General features: G+C 38.4%; 2 protein-coding genes across 4 annotated transcripts in view; one reads left to right on the forward strand and one right to left on the reverse strand.

The window, feature by feature from the left end:
* The window catches only part of zdhhc9 (zDHHC palmitoyltransferase 9), a 29,413-nt gene extending 19,930 nt beyond the window's left edge, over positions 1-9,483 (forward strand). Inside the window, exons 6-9 of one of the 2 annotated variants that reach the window (XM_074674837.1) lie at positions 574-678; positions 5,672-5,775; positions 6,052-6,166; positions 7,841-9,483. In XM_074674837.1, the coding sequence (XP_074530938.1) occupies positions 574-678; positions 5,672-5,775; positions 6,052-6,166; positions 7,841-8,044 (528 nt within the window). In that variant the 3' untranslated portion in view covers positions 8,045-9,483. The remainder of the gene's footprint in view (positions 1-573; positions 679-5,671; positions 5,776-6,051; positions 6,167-7,840) is intronic. The other variant, XM_074674838.1, reaches the window with a different exon arrangement.
* A 2,224-nt stretch (positions 9,484-11,707) lies between these two features.
* On the reverse strand, positions 11,708-22,301 carry sash3 (SAM and SH3 domain containing 3). Of its 2 annotated transcripts, XM_074674846.1 has the most exons (9): positions 22,284-22,301; positions 21,579-21,720; positions 18,864-18,956; positions 17,307-17,441; positions 15,751-15,886; positions 14,791-14,948; positions 14,215-14,427; positions 13,983-14,127; positions 11,708-12,978 (listed from the first exon to the last, which is right to left on the reverse strand). In XM_074674846.1, the coding sequence occupies exons 2-9, from the start codon at positions 21,633-21,635 to the stop codon at positions 12,722-12,724; spliced, it is 1,194 nt and encodes a 397-aa protein (XP_074530947.1). In that variant the 5' UTR covers positions 21,636-21,720; positions 22,284-22,301; the 3' UTR covers positions 11,708-12,721. The 2 variants fall into 2 exon arrangements, with proteins under 2 accessions (XP_074530947.1, XP_074530946.1); XM_074674845.1 differs by lacking the exon at positions 22,284-22,301 and having other exon boundaries at positions 21,579-21,741.
* Between the last annotated feature and the right edge of the window lie 1,861 nt (positions 22,302-24,162).

A 24,162-nucleotide genomic window follows, 5' to 3' on the forward strand; every position in this document is an offset into this window, starting at 1 on the left:
AAGCAGTATTTTTTTTCCCTCCCGGATTGTTAACTTAAAAAAGATGCCTTCTTACGTCATTGCAGCTGCTTTAGCCAGACTGGCACATTAACCATATTTAAGTCCCCTCAACAATCATTGTGTTGTATTCTAGCAGCAACAAAAGCAAACATGGAGAATTTCAAAGAGAGAGTGCTGAGAACTATTTCAAGGCACTATCGTTAGCTTATTTAGATTGCTAACTAGCTTGGGAAATATGCTAGCATAAACTTGACAACTGATTAACAGCAGCTGGATCAGGAGGCTAAAGTATGCTAATCATCAAGGTTAGCAAAACCAGTCAGATGCGTCTTTGTTTTTCTTTCCTCATCATTGAAGTTGAAAATGTACTTATGCTCTAAGGCTGCTTTAAATTTCCACAATTTTATTATCAACTTTTGAATTGGATCAGGGGGCTATAAGTAATCAACAATGATTTAGTATTATATTATATAATTCTACTGATTTATGTGGTTTGTTTGTTTTGCTGAAATATTGTGATTATCTTTGTGATTCTCATCTGTAAAACATCAGATGCTTCTTTAACCAATGTTTACTGTGCTGGAGGTGCTGGTCTGTTTCTTCACCCTGTGGTCAGTGGTGGGACTGACCGGCTTCCACACCTACCTGATCTCCCTCAACCAGACCACCAATGAAGACGTAAGTACATCTTTTGACATGTTAAGTTAAACCAAGCTCAATCAGAGTAAAGCCACAAATCTATTGAAACTGCACATTACAACAGAGTGATGCTGATGTCTCTGCCACTGTTTATTATTTTATGTATGAATCATCCGGTGAGGCATAGTACTGTACTTTGCATGAATTTGTTTGTGACTTTTGATCAGGTATTCTGTGGTGGGTGATATTGCTTTTATCAAAGTCCATCTGTCCTCCCTTTACGGCAGTCACATGGGCTGTTTTTGTAAGAACAGCTGAGTCTAAGTACTCTCAAGTGGACTCTTTATGCTAAAATTAGTTTGACAAGATAGTGCTCCTGTAATTGTTCCAAATACATAAGAAAGCAAAGTTTTACATTTTGGGATTAGATCCAGATCTGGATGAGATTATATGAGGAATATCCTAAAGTTAGATACCTTTCCGGACCTCACATTTCAATGAAACTAATGGTTGTTATTTAGGATTTCAATGTGTCAGAATCTATGTTTAGAAATAAATTTGGGACAAAACTAGCTAAAAGATGATTGTGTGCTTTATTTTTGTAACTGATTTAAGACATAATATGTTCAAGAGATCTTTTGGACAAATATAATAGTGTCAGGTAATGTGTGTTCACTTATTTGGTTCCATATGTCTAAATCTAAGTCTTTTGTCAATGTTATGTTAAACGGGCTGTGAGGAGTTTCTAAGTGGTCTTGAAAAAGTCCCCCTTCTAGATATATGCCTGTTTGTAATCTACACTTTAAAATGGGATTATCAGCGCCAACATTACGGGTTACAGGTTATTTCAAAATGCTACTTCTTAGCTTCCCAGTTGGGTTGAACAGGATCGGATTGATTTACAGCACGTCTAGGTCTCTGTGGCAACACCTTGCTGGCTAACAAAGTTTAGTAATGAGAAGAAAGATCTGAGTTTTTCTCTGCTGAAAACAATTTCTGTGATTAATTCTGTTGTTATGGTGGACACAAGAACTTAACTGTCTGACAGAAAAAGGACAGAGCAGAACAAAGCTACACAAGAGAGTGACACAGCCCGAGCTACAGGCTAATACAGGGGCTAAACTGTTTGTGATAATGTTCATTCGAACTCACATGCAGCAGTTATTCTGCAGTGGTCGGTTCAAACTTGAGAGTCTATCAATAAATAAAGAGTGAGGTTATGTTAGCTCTGCTTGGTAGATGACTGGCAGGGCATAACCAGGATTCACTAGCATTTCAAATTACAGACATGTTTTAGAGCACTGGGCTACCAGCTGTGCTAAATATAGACAGCTACTAAACTACATACAAACTGACAGTGTTTACTTGTTGTCACGTTAGCCTACAAATACGTTGGAGCACAGAGGTGCCAACAGTGCTACACATAGCTGGCTACTACAAGGTTTGCTTTATATCATGTTTCAAACTGTAGCGATACGTAACTGTACTGAGTAATACCTCAGCCCGGCTTGTGTATCCAGTAAAAAGTTGTCTTGAACAAAGGAAATTTGTTTCGATCCACTCGGCATTTAATTCCAAAACGAACACACATCGCTAAAAATCATTCACGACAGTATAGTGAAACTCCAGGCCAGATGGTGGAGAGGCAGTCAAACTAAAAGAGATCCTTTTCAAAGCATCTCTAATACAGGAAAGTGTAAAACAAATCATATATTTATATCAATGTTATAAGATATATAAAATATGAGAATACAATGTGCAGATTGAAATATTTGTCTGTACATGTTGCTACCAGGCACCTCGGCTTCATGTCAGTGGAAAGATAAACATACATCACCAACGTGTAAACATTATTATTTTTAAAACCACAGTGCTGTTTCCTTGACAACACCACCTAGCTCAGCACTGAGGGACAGAGTGTCACTAAACTGCAGCTTGTTTAACAAGCCAATTATACTGTAAACTCCAGTAACGCAAACATAAAGTGTTGTCAACTCGGCTACACAGAAAACAAAGACTGAGACAAAACAATATTCTATTTATAAAAAGGGAGATGTACTGTGTGTCAGTACACACAGTTGTGTTTGTACTTCCTCTTTTTGTCTAAGTTTATTTAAGACAGAAAAAACCACATGGAGAGATCGCTGCAGTCTGAGTTGTAGATTAAAACTTAATATGAAAACACTGGATTTAGTTTACGAGGCAAACAAGGTTTGATATGGCAGGAAAAAAAATATTTTGCTTATCTGACAAATTTGCTTGAAATGCTAAGAGCAGCAGTTGCTTGGACTCTTCCCAGCTCACCAAAGTCTAATGATCTAAAAATATTCATGAGCTATTAAAACAACAATAACAACAACAAAAAAATGAGTGTGAAATAAGGTCTGAACACAGCGGCTGGTTTGTGACAGACTTTCAGCTACGTTTAGAGCAAACCTGCGAGGCTAAGTAAGGAAGAAAAATCACTGATTGCTTTATTTAGTTTCCACATGGACACATTAAGGCTGATGTAAAGCAGGTGATGAGAGGTTGATGAACCCACAGGGAGAGTAATTTATGTTGTTTCTATGAACGTATGAAGTGTTAACAGTGTGTATACCTTATTGGTAGCTTTGTTAGCTCTAATCTGACTGCAGAGGCTCTGACGAGAAGCAGAGAGCAGCAGCAGCAGCAGAGATGGTGCATGTGGTGGGAGGATCTGGATGGCTAAAAGCAAGAGAGTGCACTCATACTTTGTTGTAATGATTAATTTATTATTCCCCCTTTTCTTTCCTGTGGGATGTCTGGCCTCATTTTTTTTCTTTTTGAAGCTCTGCAATGTGCACCTCCACTGTGATGTTGCTCAAGGAGTTGAAACAAATGGCTGTCAGCCCTGCTGTTTCAATATCTGTGATTGGCCTAATAATAGGTGCATCAATACCTGCAGAGGCCGGGCACACCGCCAAAAAAACAGTAGTGGCACGGAGCTGGGGGGAGGAAGGGAGGAGAGAAAGAGGAGGAGATTGTGGAGCAAGGGCGAACAGAAGAAGGCACCTTGAGTGTTGTAGCTGCTCAGGTCTCCCATAGGATGACATATGCTCTGTCAACTGTGTCTGCTCACACACACACACACACACACACACACACACACACACACACACACACACACACACACACACACACACACACACACACACACACACACACACACAGAGTGCATGTAGGCATACAGCACTGAAGTAGCTCTTGGGCAGACTGTTGACCTATATCCACTGAATCTAAAAAAAGAGCAGTTGTCTTTGTCTTGCTGTAGGGTCACTCAGTGCAAACTGCTGCTAAACTTTAGTTTTGCAGGCTGTTATATATGCAGTTTAAATTTTCAAGTTAACTTTCTCCTCCTCTGTATGTGTGGGGGTGGTGGTGGCTCAGTGGTAGTCAGTTTTCTCACACAGAAAAGGATTGCTGTTCAGTCCTTGCTCAAACAGTCCACATGTTGTCCTCTGAAACCTCACATTACTCCTTGCCAGTGGCTTATGAATAGGATTAGTTCATACTTATGGGTGCTTTGCATATCATTTACTGGCATCTGTGTCAAATAGTAGTAAACAGGCAGATGTATAACACTGATGTCATGTTGGTGTTTGTATTTGCATTTGATTAAAAAAACAACACTTTTATCATTGAAACCATTATTCCATGCACATTACATCCTAAAAAATAAAGTTATCTTAACTAAGATGATGGTTAATGAGATAATTACTAACAAAATGCAGAGTAGCGAATTTGCTATAGTGAAATTGCTAACATATCTCACCAGCAGCCACACTGAGGAGGCTGCCTACAATGTCTATAAACTGTTTGTTTTTAATCAGCATTGCGAGCAGGTAAGAGCCAGTGTGTGGAATACAAAATGCCATAAATCAGCCATCAGATTATCTATCTCTAGTGTCATGTGTAATTTAAGATCTCTTAGTGTCTGAAGGCTGAAAAAGCACTCTAGAGGTACAGGCTAGTCACTGTTACACCATTTGTCAAGATCAAATGGAAATATCTCAGTTATATTTGAATAAAAAAAGCTCAATACAGTAAAACATAGAAGAAAGGAAAAAACAACGGGTGTACTGCACCTAAAGTCTGGATGGTGTTGCAAAATAGTGTTTCAAAAAAGGATGGTAACCGTAGATATGGTGAAGCTGATTATGTTGCTTTCACTCTGATCTGAAAATGACACAGATGGAATGGGGATCAATAACCTAATCTGCAGGGTTCCTGCCCGGCTCTGTATGTAACCCGAGAAGCAAAGCTCGGAGAGAAATCTATTTAACTCAAATCTTTTTCTGCTGCTTCTTTAGCAGGAAATCACCAGAGTTTAAACTGCGTATGTCCTGAAAACAAAGAAAGAAAACAAATTGAATATTTCTTGCTGAAATATGTGGAAATCTGTATAAATAAAGCAAAATATAGCATATAATTAACTTTTATTTAATCCTTGGGCTGATGCCCCTATACTGAGAGATGTCATAGCACAGGATTATAATCACTGACCTGAGGAAATTTATATACATCTTTACTTTGATGAAATTATAAAAGTACAAAGTCTCAGGCAACAGTTGCTTAAAAAGTATGTATACAATGCTGAAAAAACATATATTTAGGGTTCCTATGCCTTATTCACATGCCAACCTTATAAAATACTTTACTCACTCCATAGTGTAAATTTTATTCATGGCTTGTAGAATACTTTGTATGAATCCTCAGATTTTTGCAATGAATTATTTAAGTAATTTTATCCCGTAGTCGCCTCCTCTTTTGTACCCGTTGGCAAAGAGTTCCCATTAAACCAGGAATCATTAAACCTCTGACGACATCCTTTTTAGTAGGTCAAAGCCAAGCCTGTGGGAATAACATCTAAAAATGGAGCCATGCTTTTGAATAAGGTATAAACGCTGCAAAAACCTTTGTGAAATTCAGCAGAGAAGGAGTGTAAGACATGTAAGTCATGCAGGATGTGTTATGGCTTTTATTAATGGTGTGTTCATTTTGTTTTCAACAGATTAAAGGATCCTGGTCAGGGAAAAACAGAGTCCAGAACCCGTACAGCCACAAGAATATTATCAAAAACTGCTGTGAGGTTCTCTGTGGGCCCACATACCCGAGGTAAGTCTGTCAGATTTAAAGCCCAACAGTCTAACACAGAATTGGTTAATTTATTTTGTATCAAAGGCTTGTTTTCAATCAGAATCTGACACCTTTGTTGTTTAATCCATCATTGTGCTCAAGTTTATGTCTTCTGCGTTATTCCTGCTTTTATCAGGAGTTTTGTATCAGCGCCTGTGATAGATTAGAATCAGATTTATCGCTATCCATTGCTTAGTTCTGGTGAGTAACGATCAGGATGCAGTTAGTGACTGATTGCCTCGTCTCCCTCTGCAGCGTCTTGGACAGAAGAGGACTGATGCAGGAGAATTTGCCTGCTTCTGAAACGTCTGATGCATCCTCCTCTCCCCCTTCACCCTCCAGCAGCAGCAACCCAGTGCCACAAACCACGGTGAGAACACACATAAATAAGATATTATTATCCTTTTTTTTTTGGAAACATAAACAGCAGTGTTTCTCGTCAGTGTTACTGCATTAATGAGGCATGGCTTGGAGCAGATCAGCTTATATCACTGCTGTGTTGTTACTGAAACCCTGGCTGCTTGATAGTAGCCTTCTGCTTGTCTGTAGATTGTCAGGTACTTCTTTCCGTTTTCTTGACAAGTATCCAACAAACACTTCATGGTCAGGGCAGTTAGCTTGCCAATCCAAGCACAGGAGTACCATTGTTAGTAAGCAGTTTGGTAGTAGTTTGGGGTCTTTGGTCGGATGCTAAGTCCAGCTGGAAAAGTGAATCAGCATTCCCATAAAACTTGCCAACAGATAGAAGCATGAAGCCCTTGGTTGCTGGTTATATGGGTTTCTGTTTTGATAAAATAGTCAACAACAGAAGATGCCATGGCCCTCCAAATCAACAGACTTCGTAAAATTCACACTAGACTTTTGGTTTCTGTGCTTCTTGACTCTTCTGTCTGATTCTTGGAGACTAAAGGGGGAGTGTGAGGTCCTGGTTTCCAAGTGAGAGAAAGTTTCAAAATAAAATATTTTAATTTAGGGGAAAATAGTTCTTTATTGTTTTAAGCTGTCGGCCATAATGATCAAAATTCAAACCAATAAACACCTTATATATAATTTAAAGGTAATAAGTGTTAAATTTCACATATTTGTAGTTTTGTAAGCTACTGATGGAAACCATTGTATATTTCCTCTTTTTACGGCAGTTCAGAAGTCATTTTAAACTTTTGTACCAAATTATTTTTGAAGCCAGTTACTTTAATTGTTGGGCAAAATGACACAGGACTAGTGATAAAATAATGTGTTACTTTAAAGCAGGGGTCCCCAAACTTTTTCCCGTCAGGGCCAAACAACTTTTCCCTTCTCTAATGGGGGGCCAGGGTCAATTTGTAAAAAAATGTGTGACAATCGCAGAGGTGTCCAAACGTAAATATTTATTGTTTCCCGGAAAGCCACACTTAACCAAATATTAATAACCCTTTCTGGGATCCTGACAGGAAAAAAAAAATCAGAAAATAAATAACACTACTAATGAAATATACAACGCTTTTTATGAAATAAATAATAACTAAATAACCCTTTTTAGGTTTTTCACAGAAAAAAGACCAAGAAATATTAACTTTCTCGTAGACACCACTGTTTGCTGCTCTCTCTCATTAACTTCACTGTGAAAACTAGAAAGCAAGCAGGCTAAGAAACCAAACTAAATGATACAACACCTACAAGCACAATACATTTCATTACCAGTATGGTTGTATGACAGGATTTCTTTTTTTTTTTTTAAGGGAGGGGTTTCAGATAGGGCACAAACTGCAGAAGAGTGGAATAGAAAGTTACGTTCTATGTATGTGTAAGTCTCGATCATGTTGCCAGACTGAAAAAAAAAATCATAATGCGCCTCAGGTATTGTTCAGAGGGCCAGGCAAAATGTGGGGGCGGGCCGTATCCAGCCCCGGGCCATAGTTTGGGGACCACTGCTTAAAAGGTTAAACAAATTTACAAATTAAGTTCTGCCTTTACAAAGATGACACTACCATGATGTGTATGTTTTCTTTGTTGTGACACTATGTTTTGATTCTGTGTGTCACCTGTGGCTCTTGCATCTTTTCAGCATGCTGTCCTCTGCCTACAGAAAACCACTGCTCCACTCATCCCCAATGAGCACACACCTGATGATGCCAAGCCGAGCATTGCTGACACAGCAGAGAAGAGCCCCTCCCCCACAGAGGAGCACCCTCCTGTTGAGAAGGTCCCGCCCCTCGCTTCACCCGAGACTGATGCTGAAACCTCCATCATCAAGGACAAGATCCATTAGCTGCACCGAGGGGGTCGGGCTTCGTCATAGCCCCTCCCCCAGCATCCTGTAACTGAAACATTCATAATCAATAAGTGATTACTGTGCGGGTTATTCCCGCCCTACATTCCACCAGGAGAGCTGAGCTTTTGCAGCAGCTCCTCCTCTTCCCTTCCCTCCTCCTCACCAGATGTTGCAGAGCTGTTTGATTGACACTTGCTTCTGCAGAGGGGAGAGATTTAAAGGAAAGTCAGCAGCTTCCTGAGTCTCCTGAACACTGCATGGAAAAGACACACAGGAATAGATCTGCGGAGAAAAAAAAACTCCATCATACAACATCTCCACAGGTCACCTGGTGGACTTCTTTGACTGATTCTGTTCTCCATTTAAAACTGAATAATGACATTTATTGTGAAAGGCCAGTTCAGTATACTCCTTGCAAGTGTCTGGCCTTGACAATACAATACTGGACATGTATAAAACTTCATGCATACAGTCAGTCTTCTGTTGTGTGTCCATTACATGCCCTATGCAAACTATGTAAAGGCTGGACCAGCAACTTTGAATAAGAAGGGTCACACTTGTGAGTGTGTGTACACATGATGTCCAGGCAGTGGGAGGACATGCAAATCTTTAGATCAGAAATTTCCTAAAAACTCCTTCCAGGCAAGTCAAACCTTGTATTCTGATCTTGCTGCATTCAGTACTGTTGTTACTCATGTGCATCTTTCTTCTTTCTTAAAATGATCTGTTCCAGACCTGTCCTTCCATTTTTGTATAATCAAAGATGTGGTGAGATGGTGGTGCTCTGGTATACATAAAACACTTCACTGCTTATCCAGAGCCCCAGGTATTGAGCGTGAGAAGGCCTGACTTCTAATGATAGTAGACACTAGTGTTAACAGTGCCTTATCAAATGCAACCGAGGTCCACTAACAGAGACGCCCTGGAAATCTGTTAAAACCGCTGATAGTGTTAAAAGAGAAATGCTCATGTTGAGTCCAGTGGTTCCCAACCAACAGATAGAGATTCCTTTGAGAGATTAAAGCTGATAAAAGAGGTCATGAGATATAAAATGCCTTTAAATTCTGAAAAAAAATGTGCCCCTTATTTATATTTTTTCAAAAAGTCAGAAAAAATACTCTCTACTAGTTTGTTGCTCCTGTGAGCTTTAAACTAGAACTAAAAACAAGACACAATTTTATTTGAAGTCTTTCTTACCTATGTGTTGCTTTTTTATGGTTTTGCATGACAAACCAATAATTAGTGAGAGTTTTTGAAAGTAATAATTATGATCTATGGACAGAGTGATGCTAGCTACTTACTCCTGTGTGTGGTCTTCAAGGTAGGGATGGCCAGATACCGATACCAGGTGTTGGTATCGGGCTGATACCAGCCTTTTTTTCAAGGTATCGGTTCTCGTACCAGCAGCAATTAGCAGCATCTAGTGGCAAGGAGGACTTGCTAGTTAAAAGATTTTTTTGCCTAGAGTATCTACTCTAGGCAAAAAAATCTTTTAACGAGCAAGTCCTCCTCCCCACTAGATGCTGCTAATTGCTGCGGTTTAACACCTCTGTAAATGTGCGCCAGGTCCTTTTCAGACAATATGAATGAACCAGGAAGAGTTAACATTTAAACTTTTTTATTTTGCACTTCAGTTTACTTTAAAACATACTCAAACTCTGACAGTTGTTAGTTTTATTGTGCACTTTTAATATATATATTTTTAAATATTGATCAAAAAAAGTTGCAAACTCAGAGCGAGTTGTTTGCGTTTTATCTGGACTTAATGGCAGAGTGACTGTGCTGTCTTTGATCTAAATGATCTGTCAGTGTTAATCGAAATTTTATGTATCAAAAGTGCCAGTAGTATCGGTACTTGGTATCAGTGAGTACTCAAGAAAGAGTATTCATACTTGTATCGGTCTGTGTAAAAAGTGGTAAACATCCCTACTGCAAGGTTTGCCACCCACTGGCTAAAACGCCATAAGTAGCATTAAACAAGAAAGTGATCAGTTTATAATCTCCCTCATAAAATAATATTACTAAAAAATTTGAGAAGGCTTTTTGTCAAAGTGTGCAGTCTTTAAGAAGAAGTACCCTGTCTCTTTAGGAGGTCAAAGGCTCCAAAGGTTGGGAACCACTGAACAAGACTTTGAGAAGCAAAAACTAAACAAGTGTGAAGTGTACATAGTTTTAGCAAGCAAAGACGAACTGAAAACCTCTCAGATTGGAGTCAAGGAGGAAAGTTTTAATTTATTTATTTGTTGGAAGTATAAGTGCAGACACTGTTAATGATAGTGAAGCTTGGGCATCACGTCCTACAAATGTCTCCTTCCTCTGCACCCTTTCTCTCCGTATCCTCCTTCTTTAATAACATCTCTAGTATTAACTCCTCCTCACATCTTTGCCGTGACAGTCACTCCTACAGTACGCCCGAGGCCCCCTGCTGCAGCTGTCTGTGGCAGGCTCATTATAGCAGAGAATAAAGCTGAAGCAGAGAGAAAGACATGCAATGCTTTTATTTTGACGGGTCTGTTCTACTTCAGACAGAGCATAGCCGGTAATTTGGCTTCTTGAGAGTTTCTTTTGTTTTGGTCACAGATCACTGGAGGGGACAAGTGAGAGAAAGACGTTTATAATTAGTATTTAAATAATGTTAGCTGGTAGCGAGAGTTTTTAATAGTGATTGTGTCATATGCAAGACAGAGTCGGTGTTTGTGAAATATAATTGTGTAGAAATTCTAGTGAGTCAACAGCGTTGCAGAACATGTGAGATAATTTATTCTAACTGATGTCTAAATCCCTTACTCCAAACATTCCTCAAAGACGAAGAAGAAAAAATAAATGTGGAAAAGCTGTTGGATTATTCTCATATAGCAGTTAAGATTTATAAATTAAAAGAGAAGGAATAATTATGTCAGCAGTGGAGGACTTGGTTGATTATCTGGTATATATTTTGGATGATCTATAAATAAGATCTTCAAATTGGTTACATTCACAAAGAGGAAAAAAATGAATTTGGTAATAAGCACATTCAGACCTTTTCCTTGAATTATTGATAACTAGAATAATTGACTGTTAATAAACTGTTCGTCGACTTGTTGAAGCGCCAGAGGATTCTTTTAACTGTGTATCTCCAGACTGAAAGGGTAAAAGAAACACATAACATATCGCTGCAAAAAGCTGTAAAGTGTGCAGCAGTATTTTGTTGGTTAAGTCAAACAAATATTAAACTGTGACAACTTTGTGGGGAAAACTTTCCAAACAAGAAGCCAAAATCTGTTTTGAAAGATATTGAGGCCACCTTTCTTTGTGTGGAAAGTATTTATGAACAGTTGAGGTGTATTTGATTGTTCTGCATTGCTGTCACCAGGAAGTAAAAATGTCTGGGACTGATATTGGATACATGAAGGGATTATTTTGTTAAAGCTGTAAGCAGAAAGCTGATTTTTAGCTCCAAAGGTTTGCCGACTGTTGAGCCAAGCGTAACTCTTGTATGTATGTATGAATCCTGTGTTAAAATGCCATGACATGGTCAGATCTGAATGCTCTGATCAATCTATTACATAATGTATACAGATACAGTTATAACATTGATGGAACTCTTTATTTATGTTCACTTTGTTCAGTATCAACACTGTGACTATATGTATTTCATTCAATTTACTTCACTTCTTTTTACATGATCAATGTGTCTGGTAAATAAACAATATTGTCTTAATTAATAATTGCTGTGAATGCACTCGTGCATTCACAGCATATGTTCCTCTGCGTCAAAATTCTTGATTTTTCTGCATCTTCTTCTTCTTTATTCTACCCACTTTTTCCAGTCACTAAAATTTCAACAAATTTCAACAAATTCAAACCATTCAAACTTCAGCTCAGTTCAGAGATATTTCACTTTTTTTCCCACAATTTTGTCTAACTATACATATTAGACTTCCTGTCCAAACCAAAACCAGACCTAATCCAGACGTCCAGATAGAACCCCATCTGGACTACATCTGGGCATCTGGACTGAACAAAATCCAAACCTAATCCCGAAGTCCAGAGGTCCGGTCTGGACCTAATCCAAACCTTTTTTTTAAATTTATTAATTTTTTAAACCATTTTTTCTTTGTAGTGGCCTTATTGTTTCCCAATCTAAATTATTTTTTAAGGCTTTTTCCTTGGCAAAAAAGGACATTGTAGTATTACTTCAATTATTTACAAAAATAGACCTCAATGCCATATTGACATTGAAAACAACTGGATAAAGTTTATTCAAAAGATATTTACAGCACTGTTTACATTCCTCATGATGAAACACCATTCACAAGTTTTGGTTCAAGTCACACAAACAGCAACATTCATATTTGTTCAAGACTGCATTACACAGAAACATTTAAGACACGGTCATTTAGAAGAAGGAGACAAATGTGTATTTTTTGATACATTTTACAACAGAAAATGATGAAAAATATGTTCATCAAAACCAAAAAGATAAACAAAAAACATTAAAACGGTGTACATTGCTGTTAAAAGTTGGGATAGATTGTGCTGCCCGCAGATGTTTTTTACGACAATGAAAAACAATGGTCCCACAGTTTTTCACACTGCATGTTTGTTTCCTCATCAGTGTACCATCGAAAAATGTCTTTTTAATGAGTTGAAACCTCAGTCCACAGTCTTTCAGTACTTATTCAACACTTCTCATTATCTCCCGTCCAGTGTCAGCTCCTGCAGCTCTTCCTGCAGAGTGCTAAGATTTTCTGTTTGTCCATCATTGTGTTGCACACATTCCTCCTCCTTATGATTTATCTGCTCCTCTGCAGTATCATCCTGGAGTTCTTCTTCTGTCTTTGGTCCATTTTCCAGGTTCTCGGAGCTCTCGAAACAGCCTGAATCCCTTGGCTCTTTGGAGTCCTCTCCAGATCTGTTTTCCTCTTCCTCTGGCTCAGACTCATCATCGGCTACAAGGGGCAAAGAAAATGATATCTTTAAACAAAAAGGTTTGATTGACTAAAATATACTTTATTTACTGCCATTTTTTAAAAAGTGACTGAGGTTATTTTTAGCTAGTTAACCACAGCCTTTGGTTTTAAGAAGTGCAGTTCACACTCACAGCAGGGGCTGTACATTGATCACATGTCAAAAATGTAGTCGCTTGCTATTCAGGCGCCCCCCTGTGATTTCTTAAAGTAACTCTTCAGCTGTTCTTCAGTAAGTTAGGTACACATTTAACATTTTCCTGATGAATAGAGGTGAGCTTGATTCAGAGTGATGGACTTAAATGTTACAACCCAAGAGGTTGGATTGTTTGACTCCCTCAGTGATTTTAGGTAAGGGTTAATTTGCTGAGGGAGTCAAAACACCTACAGTTAAACTTGATTTTTTTTTTCCTGCAATATGTAACTTTATTTGGGAAAATGAATATAAAATGAGCAGAAATAATAATAATAAAAAAACTCTATTTCTACTTGAGAGCCAGGGGAAAATCTCTGCACATAGTACGGGCAACTGAATAAAGTTAAAAAAAAAACAGAAGAAAAGAAGTATTTAGATTGATAAAAAAGAAAAAAGAGATACAGGGTCTGATATTTACTTTCTAGCCCTAAACTTAGTAACAGTGTACTAGGTCTTTGTAAACAAACATCAGTTCATAAAGATATTTTTTGGTCTAAATATGGATCTTAGTACAGTAACATTTAGCCTAAAATACACTGTGAGTGTGACACTGTGCAACTAAGCCTACATGTTTCAAAAATGATGCAGCTGAGGCAAAAAAATATGACAAAATGAAGATTTTAAACTGCTTAAACCTGGTATCTGATTGGCATAAAATGACTTTAAGAATAGCTACTGAGGACATTTAGCTCTGATTGAAGACTCTGGATAAGACGACTAATTTCTTGCTGAGAGTGTGCAGCATCATCATCACTTAAGATTATAACATCTTTTAAATGAGTACACCTACAGTCTCTCAAAAACTCAGAGGCGTTCAGGATTTTGGAGCGCTGCTCTTGGTCTGTGATGTTCAGCTCATTGAGGTGAGACTCCTTTAGGCCTGCAAAGTCCTCCAGAGTCTGGAAACCATGCATTGAAAGCAAGGGGGACAGCTCCTGAAACACAACAACAGAAGTATTGAGATTGATTACCCATATGTATTTATATAATGATTTAAACATATCTCAAAGTGTTGCGCTCACATTAAGACCGATACTGTCCAGCACCTCCTCCAGGGATTTGGGTTTGGATTTGGTTCGGCTGGTCTTGCTGTTGAATCGTCGCCTCCTGGTTGGTGGGCTCTCATCAGGCAGGATATTGACATAGATGAACTTAAAGGAGCCTACTTTGTTGTTGAGCTTGCCTGTCCAGGTCCCCACAGGGGGCTTCTCGATGATATGGATGATGTCTCCTTTCTGTAACAGAGATGACACATGTTTAGTCATCCTGATGACAAACGACTGAAGTAAAACACCACAAGACTGCGATTGAGTGAAAACTTGTGAAAACAAAATAGCTGAAAAAAACAGCTGGATGACTAAATGCAAAATGCTTCAATTATCTCAAACTTTTTCTCTTGCTGTGAAAGTTTAGAATTTGCAAAGTTGTAACACAATCTTTTGTTACTTCACCAGAAGTCAGAGACAGTTCATACACTTTAAACTCAGCCGTGAATGCTAATCAAAATGACCCATTCTCTAAGTTTCACTAAGTTAACAAGCTCCCAGGAGAATGATTTGACAATCAGCAAAAGAGCCCTGAGGCCAAATGAGACTCACTTGGAGTTTGAGCGACTCCACATCATAGGGGCTGGGAGTGAAGTCAGTGTGGACCACAGCCCGGCCGCAGAAAGGACCGTTATAAGAGACGCCATTCTCCTCGAGTCTCATGCTGTCCCTCTGACAGTAACCACTGTCCAGGCTCTGTCTGTCACTACCTGAGGAGGAAACACAGTTAGATTCATACGGGGCCTCTGATGTATCAGATGGTTTAATCTGTGTCTGGCTGTTTTAGCATTCTGCTCTGTTTTCTTTCCTGTTGATGCTTCATTCGTCACAAAACTCTGCAACCATCTTGTCTCATGTAATCTCACCAGTACAAAAAAAAAAAATGCAAGCATAACTGCTGCATTATTCATTTTTTTTTATTATTTATTACTCCCATTTTTTTGTGTTGACTCTATTTAGGCAGATAACATCCTTTTGATACTTTTTCCCCCCCTTACAAACAAAGATTAAGCGAAAGCGTTCAGTGAATGTTTTACATTTAGTCCTTCCTTGGTGAATTTATACTAGTGAGACACAGCTTTTATACTTTTGCTCTCTCATCCATCTCAGTCCCACTCACATTTTCTACTTGGCAGAAGAAAGTAGGTCAGAAAAGCCCAAAAAAGCAGCTGGCTTGCATATTGCAAACTGGATCCTTATATAAAAGGAGATCCTTGTATTTTCTGGTTCTGCATTCAAAATAATAAGACACAAATTTGAAGTATGTAAGTATGGTTTCTGTAACATGCCCTCTGAGTTAGGAGCTCATTTTCTTCAACATTTTGGCAAACCATCCAAAACAAGCCCAGTGACCTTTTGCTCTAATCTCAAGGACATCTATTTAGAGATGATGATATCCCTGGGAAATAGCAAACTAAATCTAAAAAGTCAGTTTTTGAAAATAATTGCTCATGTCCTTGCTCTTTCCCTCTTCAACCCCTCTGGTTTATGCGGACACTAATGATCTCTTACTCCCGGAGAGCTGGCGGCTGAAGAGGCTCTGCGTGACGTCCTCTGATTCTGAGGAGCACACAGATGTCCTCTGTCCTGTTCCCTGGTCTGGAGGACAATCAGAGGAGATGGACGATAGCTCCTCGCTGCTCTCACCCTGCGGACACAGAGAACCATAACACAGGGTGGAGGTCAGATCATTTCAGCTTTAGCCCCCTTAGTTAAATGTGTTGACCCAAGCATCACATTATGGAGAAACCATTGATTTTTTCAAACAACAAAATGACATCAGATTTGATAAGGAGTTCTGAAATTCACAGGTTATAAAGGTTTAGAATGAGATGAAACTTTGCTGCTGTTGGCCAAAACACACACACACACACACACACACACACACACACACACACACACACACACACACACACACACACACACACACACACACACACACACACACACACACACACACACACACACTGGTCAAAGATGAAAAAGCATAAAGCAGCCAATAAATGAACTCAGAGAAGACAGAGAGGAAAGGGTTAAATGTGACTTATATCTGTCTCATTTATCCACAATACTAAAAATGTTAGTTCCCTCCCCTTTAAGAGTTCTCTTATCTGGAGGTATAAAAAAAAAAAAAAAAAGCAAACAAAAACCAGAAAAAAACAGTTTCTCCTTTTGGAAAATAAAGGTCTAAATGTTTTTGTATAGTTTTATTGTCAAGTCAAAGTGCAAGACTGTTAGTAACATCTTTACCAGCCTGTCATATTTTTATAATGTGCTGAGCTAAAGCATCTGCTTAGTAACAACAGCTGTTAAGAAAAATTCAAATGTATGTTATCTTTGTATGTAAAAACAGAAAATACTATCTTTGTTTAGAGCCCAGCTCTCAACTGGTGGTAGATTCAAAACAAGATAAGATAGACAGATAACATTTTTTTGCATATAGTCATCATTTTTTTTTTCCATCATGTCCCAGAGCCCTGTTTCCTTCCACAAATAAGTTTGCAGTTGTTCACATCATTGACTGCGTTGATTACACGTCTTTTTTTTTTTTTTTTTTTTTTTTTACATTTACATTTTTGGAGGAAAACAGACATCTCTGTATCATTTTAGTTTTACATTTTTATGATTTATTGCACTTTTTTTTTTTTTTTTTTTTTTTTAGCGATTTATTTAGTTATATTGGACATAAAGTCTATACATTTTATTAAAGTTTGGGATATAAGGGTTATATTGATGTTAAGTAAAACAATTTTATGTCAAACACTGCAGCACGTAAAAATGTAACGATATGCTGGCAGATTTGGTATGGTGGTTCATAACGGGTTAAAAAAAAACTGTACAGGTACGCAGTGTACACATTTGTCCACTAGATGGAGACATTAAAGTCTTTTTGCTAACAGCAACCTCAGTGCTATGCAAAGACGTCAGACTGTTTCAGTTTGAAGCTCTCTTGTTCAGCTACATAAAAAAGAGAAACATTTAGCTATTTTTCTTTGTATAACTTGTTAATTTCTATGTCGTATTCTTTACATGCCGGTTATGTCAGTGTCATCACAAACAGGATTTACCCCTTCTTCAGCCAGAGCTTTCTGCACCATCTTGGATGTTTTGCGGGTCATTGTGCGTGAGATGACGTTGCGCCACTTCTTGCCCAGCTTGCTGCCACTTTTCATCGCTTCCTCTGCACTCACTCCCTCAGGGACCTGATAGAAAAGATCAACCACCGACTGTTTAAACAAAATCTTAGCAGGTGTGAGACAAAAGGCTACATTTCGCTTTTTTATTAAATAATACTAAACGTTAATTTAATAAATGCTAAAGATGTCCCACTGTGTAGAGTCAACTCCAGATTGTTCTCTCTCTCTCTCTCTCTCTCTCTCTCACACACACACACACACACACACACACACACACACACACACACACACACAAACACACAAACACACACACACACACACACACACACACACACACACACACACACACACACACACACTGTGGTGGTGATGAGGTTTGGATTGCACACATTATCCTGGCACCCACAAAGTCACACACACACATACACAGACACACAAAATGAAACATGCACCTGTTTTTTATTGCTGCTGAAAGCCTGACAACACTTTTTTTTCTGCACGGCTGACAAACATAACTCTCTACAGCACAGCACTGTTGGGCTGTGGGCTCTGTAATGAAATCGAATGATGTTTCAGTGTTTTATGAGGTAATTCATTACAGCTAATGTTCAGTGTGAGGACGCAGAGGTCGAGTCTTCAGTGATTTGTAAAGGAAAATGAAGCAGAAACTGTGAGATACAGAGACAACAATGTGTTAGTTCAGAAGGATAGTTTGTGAGGTGATAGATGTGTGAGTGCTTCATCAATGTGCATCATGATTCACTGCACAGAGCTTTGGTGTTCTCTGGTGATACCTTTCCTTACTGTTCTAGGTTTTTGTGTTTTGCTCCATAATCTGTCTTTTACTGAATGAACTGTATTCAGTAAGCTACAGCGTGAAACATGCAGTAAACAACATCACTGACACACGAGACGTAGAGAAAAGTAACACCTGCACCTGGAAAAAAAAAGCGCAGAAACTACATGGAAAGTGTCTGAATTCCCTGGGGTATGATCATCAGACTCTGGGTTGAATACTTGTCACCTCTCTAATTGTCTGCCTGCCTGACGCTGAGGCTCTCTGCCTGACTGGCTCACGCTGCAGAGGACATCCTGTCTGCCTGCATGCTGCTGTCATCTGAGCTCTGTGCAACACTTCTCCTTCTTACTTCCTCTCCTCTTCTGTACTTCTACGTTCATTTCTCCTCCAACTTCCACTCACAGTCTCAGATAACTTACAGGCAAGGGTTTCAAGTTCTCTGAATTTTTTTTTTTCTAATGTGTTAAAACATCCACCCACACGTGCAGCAGTTTGTTGAATCAGGAAGTACAAAATGTGGACTTCTGTAACAGCTGTGACTGACAGTCATTGCTGATTGGCACTTTGGCCCCTGCTGGAGGAAGTTTAAACAAAGAGAGCTCAGAATAAGTTACTTCTAGTTTTTAAAATGGGGATGTTAAGTGTTTGCGATGATGTGTTTGTGTGTTGTTCAGTTGAGTCAAACTTACATTGTCCTCAAAATGTATCTCCTTATCTGTAACAGGAGACGTGGGTTTGTGCTTCATGAAATCCTTGAAGCTGCTGGATCTTTGCAGAGAGAGCTGGACACAAAATACGTTTTTATTAGTTTTATTCACAAGTTTAAAATAATTTACTATAACATTGCAAATAATAGCCAATAGAGACAGTGATGGGTCTTTAACTATGAAACAAAAAGTAAAAACATGATTGATGATTCAAATTGAAACACAGTTAACACTGTGTGAACAGCACAACTCCTCAGTGTGGTTTCTCAGAAGAAATAACACTCTCTTCTCACTAAGAAATAAAAAATACAGTTATCTGTATTTGAGGTCATTAAATATTTGCATGTGGCTACTTCTGAAAATGATGTTCACATTTAGTACAGGAGACTAACAGGAAACTCAAAGGAGGTGATATGTGGTGATTCATGATCAAAAGTATAACAAATAGTTTTACTTTAGAACTCAGCAAAAACTTCAGGTTACAGGAATATGCTCATGATTGATGTGTCAACTTTTATTTTGAACTAAAGTTTAACCAGTATGAAGTGGTAAGTTTTCAGACTTAAGAAATGAGATGTAAATGATAAATTTACGGTCCAATGATTTTTAGGCTCAGAGAATGATGCTTTTTTTTAACTCTCAAAATTATTATTTTTTTTCTGCCAATAAATGAATAGATATTGGACAAAATTAAAGCTCCTGTGAGGAACTTTCCACTAGTGTCAAAATTAGTGCCCCCTGTGGACAAAGAATCATGATTGATCTCTTTGTTGATTTTGTCCTGTACATGTGTAACAATAGTTTATTTATATTCTTTTTGAATGTGTGACAAGGGTGATTGTGTCTATCTTGTGCACAAAAATTTAAAAAAGTAGTTTTGCAAGGCTTATGCTGTCTCTTGTCTTGTCTGATAAATCAGGCATGAACATTCACTTCTGGATCCAGCACGCTTATTTACTCTGATAACGGTAGGAGCATATCAAGTGTCAAACAGCTGCATTTTCAGTTGCATTAAACTAAAGATAATGCTTGAAAACAAAAGGAAATAATTGAGCTGACAGGCTGGCAGGCTACACCATTTATGTTGACGCTGAAGCTGTGACCTGGCTAATTCAGCATGATGTGGCGACAAAAAACACCCGCCAAACTCTGTCCAGTAGAGGGCACTCATTTATATTACATATTTAAAAACAGTATTCACACATCAGCCCCATAAGCAATATACAAAAATAATGGCACGTCATGTTAAATGATAGTGATAGATGGTGGAACGACACATCTTTGGCTTGAATGTTTCTTTAATTTTTTTTTTTTTTTTTTTTTTTGCCATGTTTGACATAACCCACCACATGTTTGCCAAGCTGGTAAAATATGAAATCTGAGTTGGAGCCTCTTTTTACTTATACTACAATTTGCTATTCAAGACCATTCAAAGACACCTGTGCTATTCTTTAAGAATTTTCATGATTGCTCAAAAAACTCTTCACAGGAGCTTTAAATCCCCTCAAATTTTGAAAATCATCCAGAAATGCCCAACAATTACGAAAATTGAGCAGATCAAATTGTTAAACTTTAGGCATTACTTTTGAAAATGAATGTAACAATTGATAATTTATATATATATAAAAAATAAAACAAACAAGCCAATCTTGTAATGTCATATCAGATACATAAAGTAGAATGTCATCTGCATACAGTTCCATCTTCAGCTTAATCATAAAGCCTTTTCATTCTCTTTAACATAATTTTCCGTCTTAAAATTTTGTAATCTCAAGTGGAAACTCTTAGACTGTTTTCCATGTAACCACGTCTGTGCTTGTGTCTTATCTTATCGCTTTGTCTTCAGTCTTGGTTGTAACCACAGGAAACGGGCAAAGCTTGAGCAACTGCCAGCAGCCAATCATTGCACAAACGCAGCAAGAAGTCTGAAGATACAAACCACTAGTGCAGTGAAAAGAACAAATGACCTTTGTTATCAGGAGGCCTCCACAAGCTTTGTTTGTGTCACTTTCCTCTTCCACAGTTTGACTTAAAAAAACTCACAAAGTTTCAGAGAAAATCAATTTTCTTCTGCTGCTGGTGACCCCAGAGCTGTGACTGAGCCATTATTATGTTTAGCAGCCTTAATGAGAGCAGTGACAATTATATACCAGGAGATAAGTGCTGAGAAAACAGAGATGTGTAATAATGGGGTGAGAATTAGACCACACGAGGGGAGATGTGGTTGGAAAAATGAAGGAACTGGTGTTGAGCGTAGGAGTCGTGCTCTCAGGGTGGCAGCTCAAGACGAGAGCACCCAAAGCCACAAAGTCTGCTGTGACTCAAAGTACATCAGTGCAACAATGATTCACGCAGCAGAACAAGAGGAACTTAACATTTCTAGAAGAAGAAGATATGTCAAAGCCTGGGTGTAGTCAAAAGTTTGAAACAGAAATTGCACTGAGCCTAAAGTTTTGTGTGTTTGAGTCTGTGGTTTCTTGTGGCCTCACCACAAGGTTTGCTCTGACTTGAGCAGACATCCTGTGTTGCAAAGATGTGCGCACAAAGACAGCTGAACGAGATGTTGCAATGAAAATACAGATTCCCTCAAAGTGCAGGATAAAAATGTCTTTAAAATCACCTTTTGAGCTACATTTATAAAACTTGAAGAAACCTGATGATAAACCTTCCCCTCGCTACAAAATAAAGTATTCTCACCTTCTTCTTCTGTGTCTGCTCCTTCTCTGAGGCATTGCTGGGCCTTCGCCTCAACATCTTCTTCCTAACTGTCCTTCAGATCCCTCTGGACGAAGAAAACGACACACCGGCTTAATCAGAAAGGGTCGCTGAGCTGTCACTGCTGGAGATGTCAGACAGGAAAACACAGTGAGAGGTAGAGAGACGCACTTCCCAGCGGCAGAGAGAAATGCAGAAGCAGAGAGGAAGTCACATGGCCACACAGAAACTGAAAAGACAAGCCCTGTTTTTAGGACTCAGGTTTACGCACACAGCGGTGGGTTTGCTACATGTATTTCTCAGACCTGAGAGTTACAAACTCTCTGACCTGCTACACACAAACAGAACACGAAACTGTCAAAACTCCTTATTTACAACTGATACAGACTCTCTAGATAGGCCTAAAGGATGCACCTGTTACGCTCAATCTAAACCCCTGCTCACTTAAATTTGTCATGTTTATATAGTCTGAGTCAGTAGAGTAATATAGAATGTGGCTCGTTGTGGTGTTGGTGTCTGGTGTTAGCTCTATTAGCCATGTCTGTGATTAGCATGATGCTACTCTGCCTTCTGTCCATCTTATTTGAGATAGATCTTACGTTCCCAATAAATAGGAAGGACAGGTCAATGTTGCTTCTTTGCTTTCACCTCGATACCAGGATGTCACCCTCACCTCCTTCTCCTCACCTTGTGGGGAAACATCAGGCCTTGCACTAGTTAGCATTGACATGCTACAGGCTGCTAACAGCCAATCTCATATGTAAACAATGCAGTCATGGTTACGTGTAGGATCTCCAGACAAACACATGAGCAAAAATAGTAAAAATATCACCGATGACAAAACCAGTTTGGTGTCGATGACCGAAAAATTAGTTTTGAAGTTAGTTTGACCTTTATGTATGTTTAAATAGACAATGACATTCATGAGTTAGAAAAACAAAAAATATTTCTTAACTGTTGAATAGTTTCATATTTCTTTTAATATAGATATTGAGTTTACTGTATTGTAATGGGGAGACATGGGTTTACACTGAAAAGTGAAATTAACTTGTTGGTGATTTTGTATATTGATCTACTTTTCTGTTCATATACTGTTTCAGCCCTACACTGCAAATCTTATCAAGTATTTTTTGTCTTATTTTCAGTAGAAAATGACTTTATAGACTAAATATAAGCCACATTCACCTGACCAGGCCAGAAAAATGTCTTATTTCAAGTTATTCAAAGTAAAAAATTAATTCTCTTAACATTAACAGACAAGTTCCTTGTATTGAGACATTATTCTTGTTTCAAGGACATTTTTCTTGTGCCATTGGCAGATTTTTTTTTCTTGTTATGAGCAAATCAGACCTCATTTTTATCTTTACATGACTTGAAACAAGAAATCTTTCTGGACTGACCAGTTGAATATGGCTCAAATTGAGTTTAACAAGAGAATTACTTAAAATAAGACAAAAACACTAGATAAGATACGCTTTTTTGCAGTGTATAGTAAAACTCAAGCTCTGTAAAGGATCATTAGTCGTTTTAAAAGTACACCACCTTTAGCAGAATGGCAAAATTACATCCTACTGTCTGTGTTTTGACATTTTATTCTGAGCAATTCTAAAATCAAGCAAAAAGCAGAAATTTGCCATCAGTATCTCTCACCAACATTTCATGCAACAGTTTTTGAATCTTCACCTAACTCTGTGTTTGCAAAGTTCACAGCAAAATATGCATCAGATTTTTTTAACTGCTTGTTTTGCTGTTGTTGTTGTTAAATGAGTGCTGGTTTGTCAACACAGCTTAAGTGTCAAAGTGAGAGAAAGCTGAAAGTGATGCTAAAACAGGCTCAGTGAAGCAGAAGCTTGTTGCAGCTACCAGAGGTAGCAGAGGTTTGTGTATAAACAGATAACACTTATCTGAAAATGGTTTAAGTGACCAATGAGATGCTTTGGCTAACACATGCTGACACTGTGGACAGTAAAGACAGAAAGAGCCACAGTGAGTCAGAAATGTGTGTGTCTTTGACTGCGGGACAGGCCTGAACGCTGGCACTGAGGGAAGTTTAGCTTGTTATTTTTGTGGAGAAGCAAACCACATGATGAGAGGAGGATGCCCTATTTAAGTTTCCTGTCACACGAGTAAAGGCAGGCAACAAACTGAGCCATCTGTATAACTGGGGCAAGAAAGTAACACTTGAAATGTGAAGGGCAGTATTAAGATGTTTATCACCACCATGTGTGAAGTAAACACAGCAATACACAGTGTCCACAAATGGTATTTAAAAATGCACTTCAAGGGTCAAAGGTTGAAGAAAGTAAAATGCAGAAATGATATAGTTTTTATGAAGATAGTGAAGTCTATACTTTTTAAAGGCAATATTTGTTCCCAGCAGTAGACAGGGCCACTGATCTGTTAAGTGTAGGGCTCACAGCTTTTCTCTGAACTCTTAGAGCATTTGATTAAACAAGAACATGTCACAGGGCCAAAGAGATTTTTAAAAGGCTAAATCGTTCTAGAGTTTTGTTCTGATCTGCAGCCTCGATAAAGTTCGCCACAGAGGCTAAATACATATGATTAT

Source organism: Halichoeres trimaculatus, unplaced genomic scaffold (genome assembly GCF_033239565.1).
Source record: "Halichoeres trimaculatus isolate MK-OKI-2021-1 unplaced genomic scaffold, fHalTri1.1 fHalTri1_scaffold_7, whole genome shotgun sequence".
Classification (NCBI taxonomy): domain Eukaryota; kingdom Metazoa; phylum Chordata; class Actinopteri; order Labriformes; family Labridae; genus Halichoeres; species Halichoeres trimaculatus.

Excerpts from the sequence above, each read along its gene's own strand:
- sash3 (XM_074674846.1), bottom strand. The coding sequence starts at position 21,635 with ATGTTGAGGCGAAGGCCCAGCAATGCCTCAGAGAAGGAGCAGACACAG. Across the intron at positions 18,957-21,578 it reads AGCAGACACAGAAGAAGAAG|CTCTCTCTGCAAAGATCCAG; the intron begins GTGAGAATACTT and ends TTTTGTGTCCAG. Across the intron at positions 14,128-14,214 it reads TGGACAGTATCGGTCTTAAT|GAGCTGTCCCCCTTGCTTTC; the intron begins GTGAGCGCAACA and ends GTTGTGTTTCAG.